The 12,263-nt window shown below is 39.6% G+C and overlaps 1 protein-coding gene across 20 annotated transcripts in view; it reads left to right on the plus strand.

Annotated features, from left to right (window-relative positions):
* PICALM (phosphatidylinositol binding clathrin assembly protein) overlaps positions 1-3,403 on the plus strand; it is a 99,349-nt gene extending 95,946 nt beyond the window's left edge. For 17 of the 20 annotated variants that reach the window (XM_057747848.1, XM_057747852.1, XM_057747853.1 and 14 more), the window contains one exon: positions 682-781. In XM_057747848.1, coding sequence (XP_057603831.1) covers positions 682-774 — 93 coding nt within the window. In that variant the 3' untranslated portion in view covers positions 775-781. Of the gene's footprint in view, positions 1-681; positions 782-2,027 lie in introns of those variants that run through there. The other 3 variants (XM_057747849.1, XM_057747863.1, XM_057747861.1) reach the window with 1 other exon arrangement.
* The last annotated feature ends 8,860 nt before the right edge of the window (positions 3,404-12,263 follow it).

Here is a 12,263-nt window from a genome sequence, read left to right on the forward strand (position 1 = left end):
TTCAGATTAAACAATAGAAGCAAACTCCAGGAATCAAGTAAATGTATTCTAACAGGAAGCTGTTCCAAAGATCTTAAGTATTCCCTATATTCAGGACAGTATGTGGGTAGTTGGACTAGATATCCTCTGAACTCACTTCTACCTCCTAGAGTATAAGCATCAGCTGTGGCATGTCCGGATACACAGGCAGGAGACAACTCTATGTCAAAAAAGGGTGAACACTGAGGACAGGGCTTTCCACCTCTTATGAGGAAGGAAGGAAATACTGTAGCTAGATGTGTTGGGTCTGGACTGAGGTCAGATTTTGCACACCGTTTGGCAGACAGCCTGCCACAGGAAACCGTCTTCTGTGGCTCACGGTTATGCTGTGGCCCCCTCTTCCCCTCTCCCGCACACACATGCAATAGAAGTCTTAACCATGGTCAGCTTATTTTGACCTTTTCTGGTAAAAGACTTTATTCCTTTGGAATTCAGAAACAGCAGTTTGTTTTCTGAAAAACACATGCCACTGGATACCCTTTAACTTGACATGTGACTGAAACTTTCTGCAAAGGCTGCCATTATATTTATTAAAGATGACAAAACAAAAACCACTTCTTCTTTCATTACATTTTCTGCTTTCATGTTCTGTCATTCTGAGATCTTTTTTTCTTTCCCTCTCTCTGTCTTCTTTCCCCCCAGCTGTCGGCAGCATCCAGCCCCTCCAGTCACAGTCCTCACAGAGCTTCAGGAAAGGACCCTTTTGCAGAGCTCTCTTTGGAGGATTTCTTATAAATCACTTTAGGTATTACTGCTTGTTGGGGGAGATGGGGACTTAAATACTTTTTTAAATTACCAAATATTAAGCACAATTTACTCTTCTCCTTTGTTTCTTTAAAGGACTCTAGGCTCCCTCTCCCCCTCCTCCTCCTCCTCTATTCTTTAGGTGAAGAATAGGTCAAGATAGGGCATAAGGACAAACAACTTTTGGAAAATATCTTTAACATTATTAGAAGGTGTGAAATCAAAGGACTGTCTCACATGTGTGCATATAAGCATCCACTGCTCACAGCAGAGGGATGAGACCAGACACCACCGTTAAAAGCTGGGTGTTTTATTCAGTCTTACAGGATTTATAGAGAACCACACATTGGATCCAAGCTTAATTAGGAGCATCTTTAGTTTTAATATAATGGCCGAGATTCATTGTAAAGAATTCATTTTAACAATATCTTTAAAGAGTTATATTTTTATGTATGCCTTTTCATTTTAAAATAGTAATATTTTCCCCAAAAAAACAGCCTTTTTTTTTTTCTTTTTTTTTAAATTAAGGGCAAGTGAATACAATGCCCTTTTTGATAGAAAAATTCTGACTTTTTTCCTGGAAGACAGGCATTTGTTCTTCTTGATGCCGTAGTCCCCAGTATAGATATACCTTCTGGATCTTTGTGAGTTTGTACTCTTCTGATATGACAACAGTTTATAGCACATCTATTTCAGTAAAGTCTTTGGATGAGCAGTTTAAAGGATATCATGAGTGAAGTATCTAAGTGGATAGTGACACCCTATTGAAAAGTATTCATTCGTAGATCTTTCAGATTTTGATTTGTATTAGTAAAGATATTTTTAGTAAACATAATATTACTGTTCCCTTAATTGTCTCTAATTTTATTATAATATTTGGAAATAACATTTCAAATTTTGCTTATTGCCTAAATGAGATTTTTGTGTGGAATATTTGTGTTCATGGAGAGATTTTTCTGAACTTGTCATGGAAAAATTGTTCATTCACCTTCTTTCTTCCCATACCCCTTGGTGTTTAGTAATTAGAAAGATATTTAGAAGGCCCTGTAATTATGTGTCAGATATTGAGTTCTGGCTAATGATAAGCTGATAATACTGACTTCATTTTGTATCAGGGTTTGTGATAAGCATGGTAGGAGCACTTCCAGGCAAGTTGAATGGTAGAAGGCACAAAGCATTTTTACTTATAAGAAGATATCCTGCAATGCAGTGGATTAACTTACACTCTTTTTTTTCCCCTCCAGATACAGTTTATGTAACTAGATGGAAAAGAATGGAATTATTCCGAAAAGACAAGTGCTCAAGCAGCAAATACTTAACTTCCAGCAAAATCCAAACTGCTGTCTGTTAAACTCTCTTCTTCCATTAGAATGCTACAGTAACCCAGTGAAGGCCCATGAAGGAAATTGGGACTACTCTATAGGAGAACATATCAATACAGTTTATAAAGCCAAGAATTGCCATGATTTCAGACTAAGAGCTGTCTTTTTGGTGACTAACTCTTCAGTTATTTCAACTCCTATTAATACCCATAATCAGTAACCTACCAAGAAAAGCCCTTATTTGGAAAGTGTGAAATTTGTATTTGGAAAAGCTGCCTGGAGAGAAGAGCTGTGTCCTTCACTGTAATGCAACAGGACTCTTTTGGGGGGGATCAAATCATACTTCTTAATTATGCAGTATCTTTCTTTTCTCCAGTCCTCACAGATACAGAAACAGTAACTAAAATTAACTTTTCTTTTATAAAAAATTATATATTCAGTTTGCAGTAGACATTCCTTAAGTATTTGTATTTATTTATGATTATCAATTTACGTAACATTAATATTGTATCAGACCTCCTTATGAAAATGAGTATGGATGTACACGGTATGTTTGATTTTTATCCATAAGAGTGAATCTGATTCAGAATGCTTTGCAGCTGACATACAGAGCACTAAATATTTTAAGGCAAGTCCATAGGTCTGAATCGCTTAAGAATTCTCAGTCTCTATGGGATTTAGGGAAGCATTATAAATGCATTAATCCTTATAGTCAATTCTGTGCCTAGGATTTTGCAAGGGAACAGTTCACTGAACTAGGAAAAGCACTACATTTTAAATTCAGCATTAGTGCATTGGGAAGGAACTTTACTGCTTTGTGCTTGGCATGTCATTATTTTCCATTTGACATTAGGGCCTTTCCAAAATGAATGTGAGGAATTGCTTTCACTTCAAGACTTTCCTTCTTTTCAGTAAAACTCTAGGAGGTGTTATGGGGGGAGGGGAGGGGACACAATCCTTGAACCTTTTATTTGGCTCATGCCATGATATGATCATGTACCTTTTAAATAAGGGGAAATAGTATCTTTAAAGTTAATGTCTAGCCAAGAGTTTAGTTAACGAAGAATTAAACTGCACTGTTGATCGGTGCTTTGTGTAAATACATCTTAATGTTTGGGTTGAGAGGGGCCTTAAGAAGGACAGTTTGTTGTAGGAAAGCAATTCTGTACATGAGTTGAAGCATACTTGTTGCATTGTCTCTGCAGATTCTATTTTTGTTTACAATATTAAAATGTATGTTAGCAAAAATGGGTGGATTTTCAAATAAAATGCAGCTTCCACAAAATTTTGTTATGGTATTCTGGTCTAAGGCGCATTTTCTTTTTTCCTTTATCATTGGTATTATTATTTTTTGCTAATAAAAGTACACACAAGTGATTATATTTGATGATTTAATGAAATGTAAGCCTTATTTCTGTTTTAACTGAATTTCCAAAAAGCTTTATCTTTGTATTTTTGTTGCCTTCTAGACACTGATAAAGTGTTACCTTCTAGACACTGATAAAGTGTTACCTTCTAGACACTGATAAACTACTTATTAAAATTGTTCATTTTTGTCTTTTAATCAGATGCCTTCGGTCAGGTAAGTTTAAGGGAGAAAATGCTTTGAATTTGACATACTGATGCATGTGATTATGTCTGCCAAAGAAACCTCTGACTGTGTCGTGTTTCATATTGAATAGTAAGTAGGGTTCAGAGTACATGATAGAGGGACTAAAAGCTTTGCATTGATAAATGTCTGCATACTATTTGCCATGGTTGGAAAAAATAGTCTTTAACCAATATACTTTGTTAATTTTACCACTTTTTAAGTTTCACTATTATTAAACCATTTTCATACACACTGGAGAATGTACTTTTGTAAGTTAACTTCCTTAGCATCATCACAGATGTTGATTTCTCTCTCCTGGTGGTGTTTGAGTGGATATCATAGTTGAGGTCTGTTGCTTGTTCCTTTCATACTACTTTTTTTTTCCCAATATATTCAAGTTTGTGAAATGCTTCTTAAACATTTCTATCTTATTTCAAACTTTTGGGCTTGTTCAGTTAGTATTATCCACATTTTACCCATTTTACAGAGTGGAATATGCTCAGGTTGAAAAGCTAACAGACATTGGAGTCGGGTCTTTGTTTCATGGTCCATTGTTCTCTCTGTGCATAAACTGAAAAGGGAGTTGTTTCCCTCTGTGGTCTAGCCTGATGACCACTCTTTATTCTCAGATGGTCTTCTCCTCTGGAGCACATTTCCCACCTCCTGCTCTGACGTCCAGACATCATTGACAAGGAAAAACCCAGAACACACGACCATGTTAACTTTAATCAAAATGTAACAAGTGAGATAAGTCAGCTGTTGAATACATTAAAAATACATAGCAAAATCAGGTTATAAACCTGTATACGCCCACACCATCTTACTACCCAGTTAGCAGGTTGTTAGTGGCTGCAGAGAGAGATTAAGATTGTTAACAAGAGGGCAGCTAACCCATCCCAAATCATTTTCAAAATTTTATCTTTTAACATCTCATTATTATTGTTCATTATATTTTTAAGATACACTTTTCTTAACCAGTGACTATGAGAGTCCATACTTAGGAAGAGGCATTATGTTATAGCAAGCCAAACATTAGAGCTGGAAAATAAGCCTTTAAGGGATAAGTTTCTCCTTGAACTAAAATAATTCCCAGGTTCTTCTCTTGTTTATTGTCACTAATAAACATTTCCAAATTCTTGAGAATTCAGAGTACTGTTGTAAATGCTTATTTTCGAAGCACTCCATAGAGAAAAAAACAACCCCCCTATTCAGGGTGAGGGAGGCTCCTGTGTGTTTGGCAGTGGCTGACTCACAGCGTATGGAGGGGGCCACAGCATTCAACCAGGTGAACGTAACCTTCTCGAGAAAGGATGGCTCCACAGCTTCCGTCAGTGGCCTTTGCATCTAGCTCAGATCTTTGTTCTGTCACAGTTGCTGCCTTCCATGGGTCTGACTAGACGTGGAATTCTGCAGTCTGAATAGGCTCTGAGTGGAAAGGCTGCAGTATTATCTTCCATGTAGTCTCGCCCCAAAAACCTGAAGCTGATTCCTTGCTTAGTGTGTCACCAATCAGAAATGTTTTCTAAATCTCCAGCTAGTATTTTAGTCTGATTTTGCTGTAAGCACTTAGAAAATGTCCCATTTTTACTGATGTAGCCTGCAAGTGTAGGTTTTATGGTGTATTCTGAAACTACCCACATTGTCAGAAGTTAAGGTCTTTCCGTGATGTTACTATTGGGGCAGATGTGACTATTTTGAGGCAGAGTAGGTTAAGCTGGTTGTAGGCATACAGCTAGATGGAGAGAAAAGCAAGGAGGAAGTTTTTTGGAAACTTCGCTTCCTAATAAGTTCTCATTCAAAGAGCTTTTCCTTTATCTGCTACAAAAGCTAATTTCAGAGTTGGTTTTGAAATAAAAATCTCTGTGTGAGAATCACCTGGGGAGCTGAACCTCACCCTGTCTAAGCCATGTGCAGTCAGCCTCCTGCCTGTCTGCCTTGATCCTGGGCACTTGGCAGCTGTCCTGTACTCTCAATAAATAAGCACTGGGTTATTGTGTCTTGGCTTGGACTGTGGGCCATGAGATATCAAAAGAGAAGTAAGCAACTCCCTCTCTCCTTCACACACCTGGACTCTGGGGTCTGCACTGATGTGCAGAACTTGCCGTTGATTTCCTTGACATTTCAAGAACACGTAAAATGGAAGTATCAAGCACACAGCACTGGCACTGCCATCTAGCTTAGTGGCTATCCTAAAAGGCACAATGAAATCTGCATTTCTCTCATCATTTTTGTCCTGAAGTAGGGTGGGAACTGAAAAGCTCTTCACTTCCATGTAATTAATCACTGATGGCAGGCTTCACCTGCCTGGAGGAGGCAGAGGCCGGTGAGAGATCCCAAGGAGCCCAGCCAGCAGGTCTTAAAGAGGCAGGTGCAGGAATGACCATGCCATTGTTTGGTGCTCATAACAGCTATTTCTAGGCGCTAATCTTTAACAACTATACTGATGCATAGAACTTGGAATTCATGGTGGACAGAATTTACATCACTATGGGTCCAAAGTACAAATCAAGGAATGACAGTTCGCTTCATCTGATAAAAGTACTGTAAATTAAACTGGTGTCCTATTGACCTAAAAGGAAGGCGAGTGAAATAGGATAATGAGAAATGATAGAAAATACATGTAAGTCTCTGTTCCTGGTTCCTGGCACAGAGCTCTTAAAGCCCCTGTTACTTCCTAAGTGACAGGAGAGCACTAAGAGCATCTTTTGTGCTAATAGTTGGTCTTTGACTCTAGATGCTGACACAAAGTTTTTAAATCCCTTGGAATTTCCTGGGTGATAGGAGTGGCTTTTGTTCTAATGAGGCAACTCTTGGTTGGTTCTTGGACAGCTTCAGGGTTGGCTGGTCATCAGAAAGACCAAGCCACGATTAGAAGCTTGGAACTGTCAGCCCCAGTGGCATTCTCCAGGAAGGGGGAGGGGCTAGAGACCAAGTTAATGATCACTTGTACCCATGTGATGGGGCCACCATTAAAGTGCTAATGTTATGGAGTTTAGAGAGCTTCCAGGTAGTGAACACATCCATGTGCCAGGAGGGTCGTGCACCCCAACTGCCTAGGGGCAGAAGCTCCTGCACTCGGGGCTCTTCCAGACGTGACCCTGTGTGTCTCTTCATCTGGCTGTCTGTATCCTTTATCATAGCCTTTATTATAGAATAAACTGGTAAACCTTAAGGTTTTTACTGAATTCTGTGAGCCATTGTAGCAAATTATGAAGACCACGGAGGTTGTCACAGAAGTCCTGATTGATAGCTGATCAGTCAGAAGTACAGCTGACAAACTGGACTTGTAATTGGCCTCTGAAGTAGAGTAGGGGAAGTCAGTCTTGGAGGACTGAGCCCATCACCTCTGGGGTCTGTGCTGACTCCAGTTAGTATGAGAATTATAGGACACCCAGCCAGTGTCTTGTAACTGGTGTGGAAAACCCACATATCTGGTGTCATATTGTAAGTGAGAGAATAAAGGAGAAGCACAAGTGTTTTTTTCATACAAATAATAAGCCTAATAACTGACTGAGGTGTTTATGTGATTGAGATACTATTTCAAAAGAGTATTCATATAAGCCAGTTTTACTAACATCATATCTATTTGGGGGAGGGGGAGGGAATTATCTCCAACACAATACCAAAATAAATTCCAAATGCGTTAAAAAGTCTAAATGTAGGGAAGTATAAAGATGAAGCAAAATACAGGTGACTATCTCAACCAACTAGAAAAAGGGGCAGGGGATGATAAAAAAACAGTTCACCAAAGATGAAGTACTAAAGACCAATGAAAAAAGTTCAGCAGTAACTGAAAAATTCAAATCAAAACAACAGTACTGTACAAGTGTAAGGCTGATCTGAGTGTTTTTGTGTGTATTGTTCATTGAGTCTGTGAAGGAGACGCTTTGCTTATTCCTAACTTTATAGATAAGGGTACAGGACTAGAGGGGGTAAGTCACTTACTGTGTGATCCTTAACTAAGTGGTTGAGCTGCAGTCCTGAGCCTTTATGGTCCGACTCTAGGTCTGCCATAACCACTGTGCTGTATACTCTTACAGAGGATGCCATTTTGCCTATCAAACTGCGTCTGTATGTATAACAGCATGGGAGAGTGCACAGAGTTCGATTGCTAGTTTAAAACTGAAGTGAGTATATGTAAACCAGTACAGTTTTTTTTTTTAATTGATAAGTTGTCAGAAGAGATCTTACACTTAATCCAGTAATTACACTTGTAGAAAATTGGGAGCCGGGTTTTAGCTAGGGGACTTCAATTGTTGTATAGCACATATGTTTAAAAAATAGGAATTGTCCGTATCAGAGACTAGGAGGTCAGATTAATGGAATGCATGCCTCCCTGAAGCCACCCCTTCTGCGGCCACCCCTGCAGCACAAAGCAACCTGAGTCCCATGGGTCAGTTTATGTCAGCAGCTGGTAGACAATTAGAGACTTAGAACTTTACTGTTATCATTCCAGATTAGAAGCCAGTGTACACCACCAAGCTCTGCCATTTCCCAGGCCAACCAAAGGTAAGAGATGTTTTCAACCCACAGAGGAGGGTTGGTCTGCTGATAAGGAGGTGGAGGGAAGGAGTCTCCACTGAAGACATGAGGAATACTGGCCTGAGAGCGTTAGGAGAACAAGATTCCTTCCCCGACAGCCAGTAGCGAAGAGGGGCTTGCGTTCATCAGCATGAGTTCTACTTCCATATGAAACTGAGAAGGTGAGTGGAACTCCCCAGGAAACGTGTCCTGTGTTAGGAGAACCTAGAGGACCCACAGGCGTTTTTAGTTTCACACTTAACAAGCAGCTTCTCGGCCATAGTTTCTTGATTGCAAGCCTGAGCTTACATATTTCACAAAGTTTCCATGCTTGACGATTTTTCCCCCAATTTGTAGCTTCCAGAGAAGGGTGGGGATTATCCTTCACAGGCTCAGTTCGTCTGTCTGGCTGGCTCCAGCAGCTTCCCGGCAGTCCTGCACTTTAACTGCTGGAATCCTTCAGCGTGCCTGTGTGGCTCACTGCTCATCAAGGATTCAAGGTCTGCAACACTTTCAGCCTTTCTCATTCCTCCGTTCTTGATGTTTCTGCGCAGGCATTTTCTCTTCATTGAATGGAATTCGAGTTTTCCGCCCCTTTGCATCTATATGTTTAACCTAGTTTGACTGTTCAAATCCTATCACTCCTGGGAGGGAAAACTAGCAACTCTGATCATTTTTTAGGGGCACTGTAAATTAGCCGTTTCAGAAAGCCGTAAAAATATTTGTCCTTTTATCCCACATCTAAAAATCTAAAGAAATTAACCCAAAATATGGAAAATACTTTATGCAGAATATTACATCACAGTTATCGAGATTACCAAAGGAACAACTGTGTGGAGTTAAGAATAAGGTCAGTGATGAGCCCCAGAAATATTTCCATTAAAGGGTGGTAAATAATTAATGGAGACCAGGAAAGAGCAGTCAACTAGAGAATAACCAAGAAAGAGATGTCAAAGACATAGTTGAAGAAGTCAGGAATAGTCAACTCAAGTGAAATAAAGACTCAAACCTGCCCGTTGGACTGTGCAGACAGGAATTTAAACCTTACCCCTAGTTATACTCGGGCATTGGCAGGGACAGAAGCCATATTACGTGGAATGAAGGAGATGGGAAGAGTGTAGAGATATCAAGAAGCCTGGTTATGAACTAAAAGAGGTAAAGAACAATAAGCAGAGGGCATACAGGCCAAGCAAAAGTTTTCTTTATGATGAAAGTAAATGTACCTTGTTCATCCACTTGATGCTTTGAGTGCCTTCTATGCCAGTAGTTTTAGGTGTGAGAAACAATGAACAAGGGTTTTGTGGGCTATGACAGGGCACCAAGCTCAGCACATGAGTCTCCCCCAGCTCTCGTGGGGAGAGGGATGCTATTTATTCAGTTTGGGAGAAGAGGGAACGTATATCTGACCCTGCTTGCAACAGCTTGGATAGCTATCAAAGCAGGATCACAGGGGATATAGGGGAGCAGTGCTAACCTGCCTAGCCCCAACCTGGCCACCTTCACCCCTCTGCTGCCACTGCTTCCTGCCTGTCAGTTGAATAAACAGTGTTTCTACAGGGGAAAAAAAAAAGACTGAGTTTTGCTTTTATGGAGTGTATTTTCCTGTGAGAATAGTCAATGGATGAATATCTTATGACGTGATAAGTGCTATGAAAAAAGGAGTGAAGGGATAGAATGATGTGATCAGAATATGGTGCTACTTTCTATAAGGTATCAAGGAAGACCTCTGATGAGATGACCTTTGAACAGAGACAAATGAAGTGACGAAGCAAGATGGTAAGAAGTGGAGACTGGCACCCCTCTCCACATGCACAGCCAAAGGAAAGACCAAAGATCCTAAAGGGGATGATGCTTGGCTTCTCTGAGCAGCACCAAGGACACCAGGAAGGCTTGAGCAGAGTGGGTGAGAGGGAGCTCGGTGGAAGCTGAGGTCAGAGAGGTGGCAGTGGGCCAGGGCTTTCTAGGTCATACTGAGGTTTGGATTTCATTCTGAGCTAGAATGCCACTGCAAACATTGAGCAGAGGATTCTTTGAGAACTTTTGTTGGCAAAAAGATCACTGTGGCTGCTGTATTGAGAGACAAAAGAAGGAAATGGCAAATCAGTCAGGGACAGTTGTAACAGTCCTTAAGCATAAGCAAAACTTGGGCCCTGTGAGGTTGCTGGAAGAGCTGGCCAAATGTAAGACACAAACAGTAGAAGGAGAATTTACTGAAGGTGACAAGAGACTTCTGAACTCCCCTCCTCCCTCAGGCACACTGAATGTACAGCTACACATGGAGCAATGACCTCTATAGGAAATCTAGACATAGCTGAGCAACGCTTAACACATCAGGTGAGTGAGAAAATACCCACATCAAAAGAGGTAGGTAAGGCTGAGACACACTTTCGCCATAAACTCCACCCCAGCACAGCATCATTCAATTGGGAGGGAACTTCCAATTCCAGATTTTCCCTGAGGAGTGAAGGGTTTGGATCCCACATTTAGCACCTCAACTTTTAAGACTCCCATGCAAGGAATGGGCCCGCAAAACACCAACAAGTCTTGCATTCATGAGACCCACAACACTGGCTATTTATGAGATGGCTTCACTGATGGATTCTACTAAACATATAAAGAATTAGTACCAACACTTCTCAAATGCTTCCAAAAAATAGGAGAGAATACTTCCAAATTCATTTTTTTGGAGGCCATCATTATCCTGATACTAAAACTAGACAAGATCACTACAAGATGCCTGTTGAACATAGATGTAGAAATCGTCAACAAAATATTAGCCAATCAAATTTAAACAACCGTGGATCATTAGTACTGTAGTATATGTGTATAAATATGTGTATAAATGTCTTCCGGGGTCAACTGTACTAAGGAATAAATTTAACCAAGGAGGTCAAAGGTCTATACACTGAAAACTATAAGATATTGGTGGAAGCAATCGAAAAAGACATAAATAAATGGAAAGCTATTCTGTGCTCATGCGTTAGAAGAATCAATATTGTTAAAATGTCCACACTACCCAAAGCACTGTACCGATTCAGTGCTACCCCATCAAAATTCCAATAGCATTTTTTCACAGAAATAGAAAAAACAGTCTAATTATTTTTCAAAAGAAGAAATACAAATGGCCAAGAGGTACATGAAAAGCTGCTCAACATCACTAATCATCAGGGAAATGAAACTCAAAACCACAATGAGATATCACCTGTTGGGATGGCTGTTATCAACAAGACAAGAGATGACAAATACCAGTGAGGATGTGGAGAGAAGAAAACCCTTGTGCACTGTTACTTGGAATGTAAACTAGTACAGCCACTGTGGAAAACCGTATGGAAGTTCTTCAAGAAGTTAAAAATAGAAAATGATCCAGCGATCCTACTTCTGGGTGTACATCCAAAGGGAACAGAACCATTATCTCAGAGACAACTGTACTCTCATGATCACTGCAGCATTATTCACTATAGCCAAGGTATAGAAACAACCTGTCTGTTAACAGATGAATTGATTAAAAAAATGTGATAAATATACGCACACAATGAAATATTATTCCGTCTTTAAAAAGAAGGAAATCCTGTCATTTGTAACAACATAGATGAAACTGTAGGCCATTATGTTAAGTAAAATAAGCCAGAAAAAGAAAAACAATTACTGTATGCTATCACTTTATATGTGGAATCAAAAAAAAAATCAAAATAATAGAAACAGAGAGTAGAAAACTGGTTTCCATGGGCTGGAGGGTGGGGGAAATAGGGAGAGGTTAGTAAAAGTTTACAAAGGTTTAGTTATAAGAATAAGGTCTGAAGATCTAATGAATAAGATGGTAACTATAGTTGATAACACTGTATTGTATAATTAAAATTTACTAGGAGTAGAATTTAAATATTCTCACCCTGCCCCCACCCAAAGGTAAGAATGTGAAGTGATGGGTGTGTTAACTTTTGGCAGGAATACTTTCACAATGTGTATGTGTATCAAATAATCACATTATACACTGTAAATACCTTAAAATGTTATTTGTCAATTATATCTCAATAAAGCTGAAAAAAGAA

The sequence above is a fragment of the Hippopotamus amphibius genome, chromosome 9 (genome assembly GCF_030028045.1).
Source record: "Hippopotamus amphibius kiboko isolate mHipAmp2 chromosome 9, mHipAmp2.hap2, whole genome shotgun sequence".
NCBI lineage: Eukaryota > Metazoa > Chordata > Mammalia > Artiodactyla > Hippopotamidae > Hippopotamus > Hippopotamus amphibius.